Source organism: Aphelocoma coerulescens, unplaced genomic scaffold (assembly GCF_041296385.1).
Source record: "Aphelocoma coerulescens isolate FSJ_1873_10779 unplaced genomic scaffold, UR_Acoe_1.0 HiC_scaffold_187, whole genome shotgun sequence".
Taxonomy (NCBI): domain Eukaryota; kingdom Metazoa; phylum Chordata; class Aves; order Passeriformes; family Corvidae; genus Aphelocoma; species Aphelocoma coerulescens.
Genome location: NW_027183535.1, coordinates 7,550 through 24,659, shown reverse-complemented (window position 1 = coordinate 24,659; position 17,110 = coordinate 7,550). Strand labels below are relative to the sequence as shown.

The 17,110-nt window shown below is 50.9% G+C and overlaps 1 protein-coding gene across 1 annotated transcript in view; it reads right to left on the bottom strand.

The window, feature by feature from the left end:
• LOC138101056 (WD repeat-containing protein 46-like) overlaps nucleotides 1-16,461 on the bottom strand; it is a 77,595-nt gene extending 61,134 nt beyond the window's left edge. The window contains exons 1-2 of the mRNA XM_068998897.1: nucleotides 16,369-16,461; nucleotides 14,961-15,060 (exon numbers count right to left, since the gene is read on the bottom strand). Coding sequence (XP_068854998.1) covers nucleotides 14,961-15,060; nucleotides 16,369-16,417 — 149 coding nt within the window. The 5' untranslated portion in view covers nucleotides 16,418-16,461. The remainder of the gene's footprint in view (nucleotides 1-14,960; nucleotides 15,061-16,368) is intronic.
• Between the last annotated feature and the right edge of the window lie 649 nt (nucleotides 16,462-17,110).

Genomic DNA, 17,110 nt, shown 5'->3' with positions numbered 1-17,110 from the left:
GAATGGTTGGGAATGGTTGGGAAGGGTTGGGAATGGTCAGGAATGGTCGGGAATGGTTGGGAATGGTTGGGAATTGTTGGGAATGGTTGGGAATGGTCGGGAATGGTTGGGAATGGTTGGGAATGGTTGGGAATTGCTGGGAATGGTTGGGAATGGTTGGGAATGGTTGGGAATGGTTGGGAATAGTTGGGAATGGTTGGGAGTGGTTGGGAATGTTTGGGAATGGTTGGGAGTGGTCGGGAATGGTCGGGAATGGTTGGGAATTGCTGGGAATTGCTGGGAATGGTTGGGAATGTTCGGGAATTGCTGGGAATGGTTGGGAATTGTTGGGAATTGCTGGGAATGGTTGGGAATTGCTGGGAATGGTTGGGAATGGTTGGGAATTGCTGGGAGTGGTTGGGAATGGTTGGGAATTGCTGGGAATGGTTGGGAATTGTTGGGAATGGTTGGGAATGGTTGGGAAGGGTTGGGAATGGTTGGGAATGGTTGGGAAGGGTTGGGAATTGTTGGGAATGGTTGGGAATGGTTGGGAATTGTTGGGAATGGTTGGGAATGGTCGGGAATGGTTGGGAATTGTTGGGAATTGCTGGGAATGGTTGGGAATGGTTGGGAATGGTCGGGAATGGTTGGGAATGGTTGGGAATTGTTGGGAATGGTTGGGAATTTTTGGGAATGGTTGGGAATTGTTGGGAATGGTTGGGAATGGTTGGGAATAGTTGGGAATGGCTGGGAATGGTTGGGAATTGTTGGGAATTGTTTGGAATGGTTGGGAATTGTTTGGAATGGTTGGGAATTGTTGGGAATTGTTGGGAATTGTTTGGAATGGTTGGGAATTGCTGGGAATGGTCGGGAATGGTTGGGAATGGTTGGGAATGGTTGGGAATGGTTGGGAATTGCTGGGAATGGTTGGGAATTGTTGGGAATGGTTGGGAATGGTTGGGAATGGTTGGGAGTGGTCGGGAATGGCTGGGAATGGTTGGGAATTGCTGGGAATGGTTGGGAATGGTTGGGAATGATTGGGAATTGTTGGGAGTGGTCGGGAATGGTTGGGAATGGTCGGGAATGGTTGGGAATTGCTGGGAATGGTCGGGAATGGTCGGGAATTGTTGGGAATGGTTGGGAATGGTTGGGAATGGCTGGGAATTGTTGGGAAGGGTTGGGAGTGGTCGGGAATGGTTGGGAATGGTTGGGAATGGTTGGGAATTGTTGGGAATGGTTGGGAATTGTTGGGAATGGTTGGGAATGGCTGGGAATTGTTGGGAAGGGTTGGGAATGGTTGGGAATGGTTGGGAATGGTTGGGAATGATTGGGAATGGTTGGGAATGGTTGGGAAGGGTTGGGAATGGTTGGGAATGGTTGGGAATGGTTGGGAATGGTTGGGAATGGCTGGGAATTGTTGGGAATGGTTGGGAATTGTTGGGAATGGTCGGGAATGGTTGGGAATGGTTGGGAATGGTTGGGAATGGTTGGGAATGGTTGGGAATTGCTGGGAATGGTTGGGAATGGTTGGGAATTGTTGGGAATTGTTGGGAATGGTTGGGAATGGTTGGGAGTGGTCGGGAATGGTCGGGAATGGTTGGGAATGGTTGGGAATGGTTGGGAATGGTTGGGAATTCTGGGAATGGTTGGGAATGGTCGGGAATGGTTGGGAATGGTCGGGAATGGTTGGGAATGGTTGGGAATTGCTGGGAATGGTCGGGAATGGTTGGGAACGGTTGGGAACGGTTGGGAGTGGTTGGGAATGGTTGGGAATGGTTGGGAACGGTTGCGAATGGTCGGGAATGGTTGGGAATGGTTGGGAATGGTCGGGAATGGTTGGGAATGGTTGGGAATGGTCGGGAATGGTTGGGAATGGTTGGGAATTGCTGGGAATGGTTGGGAATGTTTGGGAATGGTTGGGAATGGTTGGGAATGGTCGGGAATGGTTGGGAATGGTTGGGAAGGGTTGGGAATGGTCAGGAATGGTCGGGAATGGTTGGGAATGGTTGGGAATGGTTGGGAATAGTTGGGAATGGTTGGGAATTGCTGGGAATGGTTGGGAATTGTTGGGAATTGCTGGGAATGGTTGGGAATTGCTGGGAATGGTTGGGAATGGTTGGGAATGGTTGGGAAGGGTTGGGAATGGTCAGGAATGGTCGGGAATGGTTGGGAAAGGTTGGGAATGGTTGGGAATGGTCGGGAATGGTCGGGAATTGCTGGGAATGGTTGGGAATTGTTGGGAATGGTTGGGAATTGCTGGGAATGGTTGGGAATGTTTGGGAATGGTTGGGAATTGTTGGGAATGGTTGGGAATGGTCGGGAATGGTTGGGAATGGTTGGGAATGGTTGGGAATTGCTGGGAATGGTTGGGAATGGTTGGGAATGGTTGGGAATGGTCGGGAATGGTTGGGAATGGTTGGGAATGGCTGGGAATGGTTGGGAATGGTTGGGAATGGTTGGGAAGGGTTGGGAATGGTCGGGAATGGTTGGGAATGGTTGGGAAGGGTTGGGAATGGTCAGGAATTGTCGGGAATGGTTGGGAATGGTTGGGAATGGTCGGGAATTGCTGGGAATGGTTGGGAATTGCTGGGAATGGTTGGGAATGTTTGGGAATGGTTGGGAATTGTTGGGAATGGTTGGGAATGGTCGGGAATGGTTGGGAATGGTTGGGAATGGTTGGGAATTGCTGGGAATGGTTGGGAATGTTTGGGAATGGTTGGGAATGGTTGGGAATAGTTGGGAATGGTTGGGAGTGGTTGGGAATGTTTGGGAATGGTTGGGAGTGGTTGGGAATGGTCGGGAATGGTTGGGAATTGCTGGGAATTGCTGGGAATGGTCGGGAATGGTTGGGAATTGCTGGGAATTGCTGGGAATGGTTGGGAATGGTTGGGAATTGTTGGGAATGGTTGGGAATGGTTGGGAATAGTTGGGAATGGCTGGGAATGGTTGGGAATTGTTGGGAATTGTTTGGAATGGTTGGGAATTGTTTGGAATGGTTGGGAATTGTTGGGAATTGTTTGGAATGGTTGGGAATTGCTGGGAATGGTCGGGAATGGTTGGGAATGGTTGGGAATGGTTGGGAATGGTTGGGAATTGCTGGGAATGGTTGGGAATTGTTGGGAATGGTTGGGAATGGTTGGGAATGGTTGGGAGTGGTCGGGAATGGCTGGGAATGGTTGGGAATTGCTGGGAATGGTTGGGAATGGTTGGGAATGATTGGGAATTGTTGGGAGTGGTCGGGAATGGTTGGGAATGGTCGGGAATGGTTGGGAATTGCTGGGAATGGTTGGGAATGGCTGGGAATTGTTGGGAATGGTTGGGAATGGTTGGGAATGGCTGGGAATTGTTGGGAAGGGTTGGGAGTGGTCGGGAATGGTTGGGAATGGTTGGGAATGGTTGGGAATTGTTGGGAATGGTTGGGAATTGTTGGGAATGGTTGGGAATGGCTGGGAATTGTTGGGAAGGGTTGGGAATGGTTGGGAATGGTTGGGAATGGTTGGGAATGATTGGGAATGGTTGGGAATGGTTGGGAAGGGTTGGGAATGGTTGGGAATGGTTGGGAATGGTTGGGAATGGTTGGGAATTGCTGGGAATGGTTGGGAATGGTTGGGAATGGTTGGGAATGGTCGGGAATGGTCGGGAATGGTTGGGAATGGTCAGGAATGGTCGGGAATGGTTGGGAATGGTTGGGAATTGCTGGGAATGGTTGGGAATGGTTGGGAACGGTTGGGAGTGGTTGGGAATGTTTGGGAATGGTTGGGAATGGTTGGGAATGGTTGGGAATGGTCGGGAATGGTTGGGAATGGTTGGGAATGGTCGGGAATGGTTGGGAATGGTTGGGAAGGGTTGGGAATGGTCAGGAATGGTCGGGAATGGTTGGGAATGGTTGGGAAGGGTTGGGAATGGTCAGGAATGGTTGGGAATGGTTGGGAATTGTTGGGAATGGTTGGGAATGGTCGGGAATGGTTGGGAATGGTTGGGAATGGTTGGGAATTGCTGGGAATGGTTGGGAATGGTTGGGAATGGTTGGGAATGGTTGGGAATAGTTGGGAATGGTTGGGAGTGGTTGGGAATGTTTGGGAATGGTTGGGAGTGGTCGGGAATGGTCGGGAATGGTTGGGAATTGCTGGGAATTGCTGGGAATGGTTGGGAATGTTCGGGAATTGCTGGGAATGGTTGGGAATTGTTGGGAATTGCTGGGAATGGTTGGGAATTGTTGGGAATGGTTGGGAATGGTTGGGAATGGTTGGGAATGATTGGGAATGGTCGGGAATGGTTGGGAATGGTCCGGAATGGTTGGGAATTGCTGGGAATGGTTGGGAATGGTTGGGAATTGCTGGGAGTGGTTGGGAATGGTTGGGAATTGCTGGGAATGGTTGGGAATTGTTGGGAATGGTTGGGAATGGTTGGGAAGGGTTGGGAATGGTTGGGAATGGTTGGGAAGGGTTGGGAATTGTTGGGAATGGTTGGGAATGGTTGGGAATTGTTGGGAATGGTTGGGAATGGTCGGGAATGGTTGGGAATTGTTGGGAATTGCTGGGAATGGTTGGGAATGGTTGGGAATGGTCGGGAATGGTTGGGAATGGTTGGGAATTGTTGGGAATGGTTGGGAATTTTTGGGAATGGTTGGGAATTGTTGGGAATGGTTGGGAATGGTTGGGAATAGTTGGGAATGGCTGGGAATGGTTGGGAATTGTTGGGAATTGTTTGGAATGGTTGGGAATTGTTTGGAATGGTTGGGAATTGTTGGGAATTGTTGGGAATTGTTTGGAATGGTTGGGAATTGCTGGGAATGGTCGGGAATGGTTGGGAATGGTTGGGAATGGTTGGGAATGGTTGGGAATTGCTGGGAATGGTTGGGAATTGTTGGGAATGGTTGGGAATGGTTGGGAATGGTTGGGAGTGGTCGGGAATGGCTGGGAATGGTTGGGAATTGCTGGGAATGGTTGGGAATGGTTGGGAATGATTGGGAATTGTTGGGAGTGGTCGGGAATGGTTGGGAATGGTCGGGAATGGTTGGGAATTGCTGGGAATGGTTGGGAATGGCTGGGAATTGTTGGGAATGGTTGGGAATGGTTGGGAATGGCTGGGAATTGTTGGGAAGGGTTGGGAGTGGTCGGGAATGGTTGGGAATGGTTGGGAATGGTTGGGAATTGTTGGGAATGGTTGGGAATTGTTGGGAATGGTTGGGAATGGCTGGGAATTGTTGGGAAGGGTTGGGAATGGTTGGGAATGGTTGGGAATGGTTGGGAATGATTGGGAATGGTTGGGAATGGTTGGGAAGGGTTGGGAATGGTTGGGAATGGTTGGGAATGGTTGGGAATGGTTGGGAATGGCTGGGAATTGTTGGGAATGGTTGGGAATTGTTGGGAATGGTCGGGAATGGTCGGGAATGGTTGGGAATGGTTGGGAATGGTTGGGAATGGTTGGGAATTGCTGGGAATGGTTGGGAATGGTTGGGAATTGTTGGGAATTGTTGGGAATGGTTGGGAATGGTTGGGAGTGGTCGGGAATGGTCGGGAATTGTTGGGAATGGTTGGGAATGGTTGGGAATGGTTGGGAATTCTGGGAATGGTTGGGAATGGTCGGGAATGGTTGGGAATGGTCGGGAATGGTTGGGAATGGTTGGGAATTGCTGGGAATGGTCGGGAATGGTTGGGAACGGTTGGGAACGGTTGGGAGTGGTTGGGAATGGTCGGGAATGGTTGGGAATGGTTGGGAATGGTTGGGAACGGTTGGGAGTGGTTGGGAATGTTTGGGAATGGTTGGGAATGGTTGGGAATAGTTGGGAATGGTTGGGAGTGGTTGGGAATGGTTGGGAATGGTTGGGAATTGTTGGGAATGGTTGGGAATGGTCGGGAATGGTTGGGAATGGTTGGGAATGGTTGGGAATTGCTGGGAATGGTTGGGAATGTTTGGGAATGGTTGGGAATGGTCGGGAATGGTTGGGAATGGTTGGGAATGGTTGGGAATTGCTGGGAATGGTTGGGAATGTTTGGGAATGGTTGGGAATGGTTGGGAATAGTTGGGAATGGTTGGGAGTGGTTGGGAATGTTTGGGAATGGTTGGGAGTGGTTGGGAATGGTCGGGAATGGCTGGGAATGGTTGGGAATTGCTGGGAATGGTTGGGAATGGTTGGGAATGATTGGGAATTGTTGGGAGTGGTCGGGAATGGTTGGGAATGGTCGGGAATGGTTGGGAATTGCTGGGAATGGTTGGGAATTGCTGGGAATGGTTGGGAATGTTTGGGAATGGTTGGGAATTGTTGGGAATGGTTGGGAATGGTCGGGAATGGTTGGGAATGGTTGGGAATGGTTGGGAATTGCTGGGAATGGTTGGGAATGTTTGGGAATGGTTGGGAATGGTTGGGAATAGTTGGGAATGGTTGGGAGTGGTTGGGAATGTTTGGGAATGGTTGGGAGTGGTTGGGAATGGTCGGGAATGGTTGGGAATTGCTGGGAATTGCTGGGAATGGTCGGGAATGGTTGGGAATTGCTGGGAATTGCTGGGAATGGTTGGGAATTGTTGGGAATGGTTGGGAATTTTTGGGAATGGTTGGGAATTGTTGGGAATGGTTGGGAATGGTTGGGAATGGTCGGGAATTGCTGGGAATGGTTGGGAATGGTTGGGAATGGTTGGGAATGGTTGGGAATGGTTGGGAATTGTTGGGAATTGTTGGGAATGGTTGGGAATTGTCGGGAATGGTTGGGAATGGTCGGGAATTCTGGGAATTGTTGGGAATGGTCGGGAATGGTTGGGAATGGTTGGGAATGGTCGGGAATTGCTGGGAATGGTCGGGAATTGTTGGGAGTGATTGGGAATGGTTGGGAATTGTCGGGAATGGTTGGGAATGGTCGGGAATTGTTGGGAATGGTTGGGAATGGTTGGGAATGGTTGGGAATTCTGGGAATGGTTGGGAATGGTCAGGAATGGTTGGGAATGGTTGGGAATTGCTGGGAATGGTCGGGAATGGTTGGGAATGGTTGGGAATGGTTGGGAATGCTTGGGAATGGCTGGGAATGGTTGGGAATTCCGGGAATGGTTGGGAATTCTGGGAATGGTCGGGAATGGTTGGGAATGGTCAGGAATGGTTGGGAATGGTTGGGAATTGCTGGGAATGGTTGGGAACGGTTGGGAGTGGTTGGGAATGGTTGGGAATGGTTGGGAACGGTTGGGAGTGGTTGGGAATGTTTGGGAATGGTTGGGAATGGTTGGGAATAGTTGGGAATGGTTGGGAGTGGTTGGGAATGGTTGGGAATTGCTGGGAATTGCTGGGAATTGCTGGGAATGGTCAGGAATGGTCGGGAATGGTTGGGAATGGTTGGGAATGGCTGGGAATGGTTGGGAATGGCTGGGAATGGTTGGGAATGGTTGGGAATGGTCGGGAATGGTTGGGAATGGTCGGGAATGGTTGGGAATGGTTGGGAATGGTTGGGAATGGTTGGGAATTCCTGGGAATGGTTGGGAATGGTTGGGAATGGTCGGGAATGGTCGGGAATTGCTGGGAATGGTTGGGAATGGTTGGGAATGGTTGGGAAGGGTTGGGAATGGTCAGGAATGGTCGGGAATGGTTGGGAATGGTTGGGAATGGTTGGGAATGGTCGGGAATTGCTGGGAATGGTTGGGAATTGTTGGGAATGGTTGGGAATGGTCGGGAATGGTTGGGAATGGTTGGGAATGGTTGGGAATTGCTGGGAATGGTTGGGAATGGTTGGGAATGGTTGGGAATGGTCGGGAATGGTTGGGAATGGTCAGGAATGGTCGGGAATGGTTGGGAATTGCTGGGAATGGTTGGGAATGGTTGGGAATGGTTGGGAATGTTTGGGAATGGTTGGGAACGGTTGCGAATGGTCGGGAATGGTTGGGAATAGTTGGGAATGGTCGGGAATGGTTGGGAATGGTTGGGAATGGTCGGGAATGGTTGGGAATGGTTGGGAATTGCTGGGAATGGTTGGGAATGTTTGGGAATGGTTGGGAATGGTTGGGAATGGTCGGGAATGGTTGGGAATGGTTGGGAAGGGTTGGGAATGGTCAGGAATGGTCGGGAATGGTTGGGAATGGTTGGGAATTGTTGGGAATGGTTGGGAATGGTCGGGAATGGTTGGGAATGGTTGGGAATGGTTGGGAATTGCTGGGAATGGTTGGGAATGGTTGGGAATGGTTGGGAATGGTTGGGAATAGTTGGGAATGGTTGGGAATGTTTGGGAATGGTTGGGAGTGGTCGGGAATGGTCGGGAATGGTTGGGAATTGCTGGGAATTGCTGGGAATGGTTGGGAATGTTCGGGAATGGTCGGGAATTGCTGGGAATGGTTGGGAATTGTTGGGAATTGCTGGGAATGGTTGGGAATGGTTGGGAATGGTTGGGAATGATTGGGAATGGTTGGGAATGGTCGGGAATTGCTGGGAATGGTCGGGAATGGTTGGGAATGGTCGGGAATGGTCGGGAATTGCTGGGAATGGTCGGGAATTGTTGGGAGTGATTGGGAATGGTTGGGAATGGTTGGGAATGGTTGGGAATGGTCGGGAATTGTTGGGAATGGTTGGGAATGGTTGGGAATTCTGGGAATGGTTGGGAATGGTTGGGAATTCCGGGAATGGTTGGGAATTCTGGGAATGGTCGGGAATGGTTGGGAATGGTCGGGAATGGTTGGGAATGGTTGGGAACGGTTGGGAGGGGTTGGGAATGGTTGGGAATGGTTGGGAATGGTTGGGAATAGTTGGGAATGGTTGGGAGTGGTTGGGAATGGTTGGGAATTGCTGGGAATTGCTGGGAATTGCTGGGAATGGTTGGGAATGGTCAGGAATGGTCGGGAATGGTTGGGAATGGTTGGGAATGGCTGGGAATGGTTGGGAATGGCTGGGAATGGTTGGGAATGGTTGGGAATGGTTGGGAATTGCTGGGAATGGTTGGGAATTGTTGGGAATTGCTGGGAATGGTTGGGAATTCCTGGGAATGGTTGGGAATGGTTGGGAATGGTTGGGAAGGGTTGGGAATGGTCAGGAATGGTCGGGAATGGTTGGGAATGGTTGGGAATGGTTGGGAATGGTCGGGAATTGCTGGGAATGGTTGGGAATTGCTGGGAATGGTTGGGAATGTTTGGGAATGGTTGGGAATTGTTGGGAATGGTTGGGAATGGTCGGGAATGGTTGGGAATGGTTGGGAATGGTTGGGAATTGCTGGGAATGGTTGGGAATGGTTGGGAATGGTTGGGAATGGTCGGGAATGGTCGGGAATGGTTGGGAATGGTCAGGAATGGTCGGGAATGGTTGGGAATGGTTGGGAATTGCTGGGAATGGTTGGGAATGGTTGGGAACGGTTGGGAGTGGTTGGGAATGGTTGGGAATGGTTGGGAATGGTTGGGAATGGTCGGGAATGGTTGGGAATGGTTGGGAATGGTCGGGAATGGTTGGGAATGGTTGGGAATGGTTGGGAATTGTTGGGAATGGTTGGGAATGGTTGGGAATGGTTGGGAATGGTTGGGAAGGGTTGGGAATGGTCAGGAATGGTCGGGAATGGTTGGGAATGGTTGGGAAGGGTTGGGAATGGTCAGGAATGGTCGGGAATGGTTGGGAATGGTTGGGAATGGTTGGGAATTGTTGGGAATGGTTGGGAATGGTCGGGAATGGTTGGGAATGGTTGGGAATTGCTGGGAATGGTTGGGAATGGTTGGGAATGGTTGGGAATGGTTGGGAATAGTTGGGAATGGTTGGGAGTGGTTGGGAATGTTTGGGAATGGTTGGGAATTGCTGGGAATTGCTGGGAATGGTTGGGAATGTTCGGGAATGGTCGGGAATTGCTGGGAATGGTTGGGAATTGTTGGGAATTGCTGGGAATGGTTGGGAATGGTTGGGAATTGTTGGGAATTGTTGGGAATGGTTGGGAATGGTCGGGAATTCTGGGAATTGTTGGGAATGGTCGGGAATGGTTGGGAATGGTTGGGAATGGTTGGGAATGGTCGGGAATTGCTGGGAATGGTCGGGAATGGTTGGGAATGGTCGGGAATGGTCGGGAATTGCTGGGAATGGTCGGGAATTGTTGGGAGTGATTGGGAATGGTTGGGAATTGTCGGGAATGGTTGGGAATGGTCGGGAATTGTTGGGAATGGTTGGGAATGGTTGGGAATGGTTGGGAATTCTGGGAATGGTTGGGAATGGTTGGGAATTCCGGGAATGGTTGGGAATTCTGGGAATGGTCGGGAATGGTTGGGAATGGTCGGGAATGGTTGGGAATGGTTGGGAACGGTTGGGAGTGGTTGGGAATGGTCGGGAATTGTTGGGAATGGTTGGGAATAGTTGGGAATGGTTGGGAATTGCTGGGAATGGTTGGGAATGGTCGGGAATGGTCGGGAATGGTTGGGAATGGTCAGGAATTGCTGGGAATGGTCAGGAATGGTTGGGAATGGTTGGGAATGGTTGGGAATGGTTGGGAATTGTTGGGAATGGTTGGGAATGGTCGGGAATTGCCGGGAATTCTGGGAATGGTTGGGAATTCTGGGAATGGTTGGGAATGGTTGGGAATGGTCGGGAATGGTTGGGAATGGCTGGGAATGGTTGGGAATTCTGGGAATGGTCGGGAATGGTCAGGAATGGTTGGGAATTGCTGGGAATGGTCGGGAATGGTTGGGAATGGTTGGGAATGGTCGGGAATTGCTGGGAATGGTTGGGAATTGCTGGGAATGGTTGGGAATGTTTGGGAATGGTTGGGAATTGTTGGGAATGGTTGGGAATGGTCGGGAATGGTTGGGAATGGTTGGGAATTGTTGGGAATGGTTGGGAATTGTTGGGAATGGTTGGGAATTGTTGGGAATTGCTGGGAATTGCTGGGAATGGTTGGGAATGGTCGGGAATGGTCGGGAATTGCTGGGAATGGTTGGGAATGTTTGGGAATGGTTGGGAATTGTTGGGAATGGTTGGGAATGGTCGGGAATGGTTGGGAATGGTTGGGAATGGTTGGGAATTGCTGGGAATTGTTGGGAATGGTCGGGAATGGTTGGGAATTGCTGGGAATGGTCGGGAATTGCTGGGAATGGTTGGGAATGGTTGGGAATGGTTGGGAATGGTCGGGAATTGCTGGGAATTGTTGGGAATTGCTGGGAATGGCTGGGAATGGTTGGGAATGGTTGGGAATTCCGAGAATGGTCGGGAATGGTTGGGAATTCTGGGAATGGTCGGGAATGGTCGGGAATGGTTGGGAATGGTTGGGAATGGTCGGGAATGGTCGGGAATTGTTGGGAATGGCTGGGAATGGTCGGGAATGGTAGGGAATGGTTGGGAATGGTTGGGAATTGCTGGGAATTGTTGGGAATGGTCGGGAATGGTTGGGAATGGTTGGGAATTGCTGGGAATGGTCGGGAATGGTTGGGAATGGTCGGGAATTGCTGGGAATGGTTGGGAATGGTTGGGAATGGTTGGGAATGTTTGGGAATTCTGGGAATGGTTGGGAATGGTCGGGAATGGTCGGGAATGGTTGGGAATGGTTGGGAATGGTCGGGAATGGTTGGGAATTGTTGGGAATTGTTGGGAATGGCTGGGAATGGTCGGGAATGGTCGGGAATGGTCGGGAATGGTTGGGAATGGTTGGGAATGGTTGGGAATGTTTGGGAATGGTTGGGAGTGGTTGGGAATGGCTGGGAATGGTTGGGAATGGTTGGGAATGGTTGGGAATTGTTGGGAATTGCTGGGAATGGTTGGGAATTGCTGGGAATGGTCGGGAATGGTTGGGAATTCCGAGAATGGTCGGGAATGGTTGGGAATTCTGGGAATGGTCGGGAATGGTCGGGAATGGTTGGGAATGGTTGGGAATGGTCGGGAATTGTTGGGAATGGCTGGGAATGGTCGGGAATGGTTGGGAATGGTTGGGAATGGTTGGGAATGGTTGGGAATGGTTGGGAATGGTCGGGAATGGTTGGGAATTGCTGGGAATGGTTGGGAATTGCTGGGAATTGTTGGGAATGGTTGGGAATGGTTGGGAACTGTTGGGAATTGCTGGGAATGGTTGGGAATGATTGGGAATGGTTGGGAATTGCTGGGAATGGTTGGGAATGGTTGGGAATGGTTGGGAATTGCTGGGAATTGTTGGGAATGGTTGGGAATGGTTGGGAATTGCTGGGAATGGTTGGGAATTGCTGGGAATTGTTGGGAATGGTTGGGAATGGTTGGGAATGGTTGGGAATGGTTGGGAATGGTCGGGAATGGTTGGGAATGGTCGGGAATTGCTGGGAATGGTTGGGAATTGCTGGGAATGGTTGGGAATGTTTGGGAATGGTTGGGAATTGTTGGGAATGGTTGGGAATGGTCGGGAATGGTTGGGAATGGTTGGGAATTGCTGGGAATGGTTGGGAATGGTTGGGAATGGTTGGGAATGGTCAGGAATGGTCGGGAATGGTTGGGAATGGTTGGGAATGGTTGGGAATGGTCGGGAATTGCTGGGAATGGTTGGGAATTGCTGGGAATGGTTGGGAATGTTTGGGAATGGTTGGGAATTGTTGGGAATGGTTGGGAATGGTCGGGAATGGTTGGGAATGGTTGGGAATGGTCGGGAATTGCTGGGAATGGTTGGGAATGGTTGGGAATGGTTGGGAATGGTTGGGAATGGTCGGGAATTGCTGGGAATGGTTGGGAATGGTTGGGAATGGTTGGGAATGGTCGGGAATTGCTGGGAATGGTTGGGAATGGTCGGGAATGGTTGGGAATTGCTGGGAATGGTTGGGAATGGTTGGGAATGGTTGGGAATGGTTGGGAATGGTCGGGAATTGCTGGGAATGGTTGGGAATGGTTGGGAATGGTTGGGAATGGTCGGGAATTGCTGGGAATGGTTGGGAATGGTCGGGAATGGTTGGGAATTGCTGGGAATGGTTGGGAATTGTTGGGAATGGTTGGGAATTGCTGGGAATGGTTGGGAATGGTTGGGAATGGTCGGGAATGGTTGGGAATGGTCGGGAATGGCTGGGAATGGTCGGGAATGGTCGGGAATGGTTGGGAATGGTTGGGAATTCTGGGAATGGTCGGGAATGGTTGGGAATTGTTGGGAATGGTTGGGAATGGTTGGGAATGGTTGGGAATTGCTGGGAATGGCTGGGAATGGTTGGGAATGGTCGGGAATGGTTGGGAATGGTCGGGAATGGTTGGGAATTGCTGGGAATGGTCGGGAATGGTCGGGAATTGCTGGGAATGGTTGGGAATGGTCGGGAATTGCTGGGAATGGTTGGGAATTGTCGGGAATGGTTGGGAATGGCTGGGAATGGCTGGGAATGGTTGGGAATGGTTGGGAATTCCGAGAATGGTCGGGAATGGTTGGGAATTCTGGGAATGGTCGGGAATGGTCGGGAATGGTTGGGAATGGTTGGGAATGGCTGGGAATGGTCGGGAATGGTTGGGAATGGTTGGGAATGGTTGGGAATTGTTGGGAATGGCTGGGAATGGTCGGGAATGGTTGGGAATGGTTGGGAATGGTTGGGAATTGCTGGGAATTGTTGGGAATGGTCGGGAATGGTTGGGAATGGTTGGGAATTGCTGGGAATGGTCGGGAATGGTTGGGAATGGTCGGGAATTGCTGGGAATGGTTGGGAATGGTTGGGAATGGTTGGGAATGTTTGGGAATTCTGGGAATGGTTGGGAATGGTCGGGAATGGTCGGGAATGGTTGGGAATGGTTGGGAATGGTCGGGAATGGTTGGGAATGGTTGGGAATTGTTGGGAATGGCTGGGAATGGTCGGGAATGGTTGGGAATGGTCGGGAATGGTTGGGAATGGTTGGGAATGTTTGGGAATGGTTGGGAGTGGTTGGGAATGGCTGGGAATGGTTGGGAATGGTTGGGAATGGTTGGGAATTGTTGGGAATTGCTGGGAATGGTTGGGAATTGCTGGGAATGGTCGGGAATGGTTGGGAATTCCGAGAATGGTCGGGAATGGTTGGGAATTCTGGGAATGGTCGGGAATGGTCGGGAATGGTTGGGAATGGTTGGGAATGGTCGGGAATTGTTGGGAATGGCTGGGAATGGTCGGGAATGGTTGGGAATGGTTGGGAATGGTTGGGAATGGTTGGGAATGGTTGGGAATGGTCGGGAATGGTTGGGAATTGCTGGGAATGGTTGGGAATTGCTGGGAATTGTTGGGAATGGTTGGGAATGGTTGGGAACTGTTGGGAATTGCTGGGAATGGTTGGGAATGATTGGGAATGGTTGGGAATTGCTGGGAATGGTTGGGAATGGTTGGGAATGGTTGGGAATTGCTGGGAATGGTTGGGAATGGTTGGGAATGGTTGGGAATTGCTGGGAATGGTTGGGAATTGCTGGGAATTGTTGGGAATGGTTGGGAATGGTTGGGAATGGTTGGGAATGGTTGGGAATGGTCGGGAATGGTTGGGAATGGTCGGGAATTGCTGGGAATGGTTGGGAATTGCTGGGAATGGTTGGGAATGTTTGGGAATGGTTGGGAATGGTTGGGAAGGGTTGGGAATGGTCGGGAATGGTTGGGAATGGTTGGGAATGGTTGGGAATGGTTGGGAATGGTCAGGAATGGTCGGGAATGGTTGGGAATGGTTGGGAATGGTTGGGAATGGTCGGGAATTGCTGGGAATGGTTGGGAATTGCTGGGAATGGTTGGGAATGTTTGGGAATGGTTGGGAATTGTTGGGAATGGTTGGGAATTGCTGGGAATGGTTGGGAATGGTTGGGAATGGTTGGGAATGGTTGGGAATGGTCGGGAATTGCTGGGAATGGTTGGGAATGGTTGGGAATGGTTGGGAATGGTCGGGAATTGCTGGGAATGGTTGGGAATGGTCGGGAATGGTCGGGAATTGCTGGGAATGGTTGGGAATTGTTGGGAATGGTTGGGAATGGTTGGGAATGGTTGGGAATTGCTGGGAATGGCTGGGAATGGTTGGGAATGGTTGGGAATGGTTGGGAATGGTCGGGAATGGTTGGGAATTGCTGGGAATGGTTGGGAATGGTCGGGAATTGTTGGGAATTCCGGGATTTCACCTTCCCGAGGCGTCGGCGGCGAGGCCGCGCACGGCACCGCGCTGGGCCAGCAGCCGCAGGACGGGCTCGGCCCCGCTGGGGCTCCACGCGGAGACGACTCCTGGGGGAAAAAACGGCGATTTTGGGGCTGGCAGGGAAAAGGGGAATCCCAAAAAAATCCCCAGGGGGAAGGAGAGCAAGGAGAAATCCCCCAAAAATTCCCTGGAAGTCCCGAAAAACCCCTCGGAATTCCCAGAAAATGCCCCGAAAGTCCTGGAAAACTCCCCCCAAAATTTCCCCGAAATATCCCGAAGCTCCTGAAAAGCGCCCCCAAAACTCTCCAAAATTCCCTGAAATTCCCAGAAAATGCCCCAAAATTCCTGAGAACTCCCCAAAACTCCCAAAAATCTCCCCGAAACTCCCCAAAATTCCCAAAAAACTCCCTCAAACTCCCCAAAACTCCTGAAAAACTCCCTCAAACTCCTGAAAAACTCCCTCAAACTCCTGAAAAACTCCCTCAAACTCCTTAAAAACTCCCTCAAACTCCTGAATAACTCCCCAAAACTCCCAGAAAACTCCCCAAAATTCACTGAAATCCCCAGAAATCCCATCAGAAACCCTCAAAACCACCGCAAAACCTCCCCAAAATTCCCCAAAACTCCCTGGAACTCCCCAAAACCACCCCAAAAACTCCCCAAAATTCTGAAAAAACTCCCTGAAATTCCCCAAAAACACCCAAAAACTCCCTGAAATTCTCCCTGAAAACTCCCCGAAAAACTCCCCAAAAACTCCCCCAAAAAACTCCCTGAAACTCCTGAAAAACACCCAAAAACTCCCCAAAACTCCCCAAAAACTCCCCAAAAACTCCCAAAAACCACCCCAAAAACTCCCAAAAATTCCTAAAAAACTGCCCGAAATTCCCCAAAAACTCCCCCAAAACTCCCTGAAACTCCCCAAAAAACTCCCCAAAAACTCCCCAAAAACTCCCAAAACTCCCTGAAAACTCCCCAAAACGCCCCAAAAAACTCCCCGAAATTCCCAAAAAACTCCCTGAATCTCCCCCAAAACCACCCCAAAATTCCCAAAAAACTCTCCAAAAATTCCCAAAACCACCCCAAATTTCCCAAAAATCTCCCAAAATCCCCGGAAAACTCCCAAAACTCCCAAAAAACTCCTGAAACCTCCCACAAAACTCCCTGAAACTCCCCAAAATCTCCTCAAAACTCCCTGAAAAACTCCCTAAAACTCCCAAAAAACTCCCCGAAATTCCTCAAAAACTCCCCAAATCTCCCCCAAGCTCCCCGAGAGTGCCCCCAGCCCCCCCCGGAGCAGCTGCGAAGCGGCCCCAGAGCAGCCCCCAAGTGCCCAAGTGGCCCCCAAGGCCCCCGAGTTGCCCCGCAGGCCCCGCAGGCCGTGCCCAGGGCGGTACCGTTGGCGTGGCCCAGCAGGACCAGGCCGCTGGGGGGGCTCTGGGCCATGGCGGAGGCGCGGCCGCAGCGGGGCCGGAGAGCGGCCACTGCCCCCCCAAACCAGCCCAAAGCTGCCCAAACCCCCCCAAACACCCCGGCAGTGCCCAGAACTCCCGGAAAACGCCCCGAAACGCCCCAAAAACACCCAGAAACTCCCCCGAAAAACTCCCTGAAACGCCCCAAAAACACCCAGAAACTCCCCCAAAAAACTCCCTGAAACTCCTGAAAAACACCCAAAAACTCCCCAAAACTCCCCGAAAAACTCCCCGAAACTCCCCAAAAACTCCCCGAAAACTCCCCAAAATTCCCAAAAACTCCCCAAAAACCACCCCAAAACTCCTAAAAAACTCCCTAAAAACTCCCAAAAAACTCCCCAAAATTCCCAGAAAACTCCCTGAAACTCCCCAAAACCACCCCAAAAACCACCCCAAAACTCCTAAAAAACTCCCCAAAACGCCCCAAAAAACTCCCCGAAATTCCCAAAAAACTCCCTGAATCTCCCCCAAAACCACCCCAAAATTCCCAAAAAACTCTCCAAAAATTCCCAAAACCACCCCAAATTTCCCAAAAATCTCCCAAAATCCCCGGAAAACTCCCAAAACTCCCAAAAAACTCCTGAAACCTCCCACAAAACTCCCTGAAACTCCCCAAAATCTCCTCAAAACTCCCTGAAAAACTCCCTAAAACTCCCAAAAAACTCCC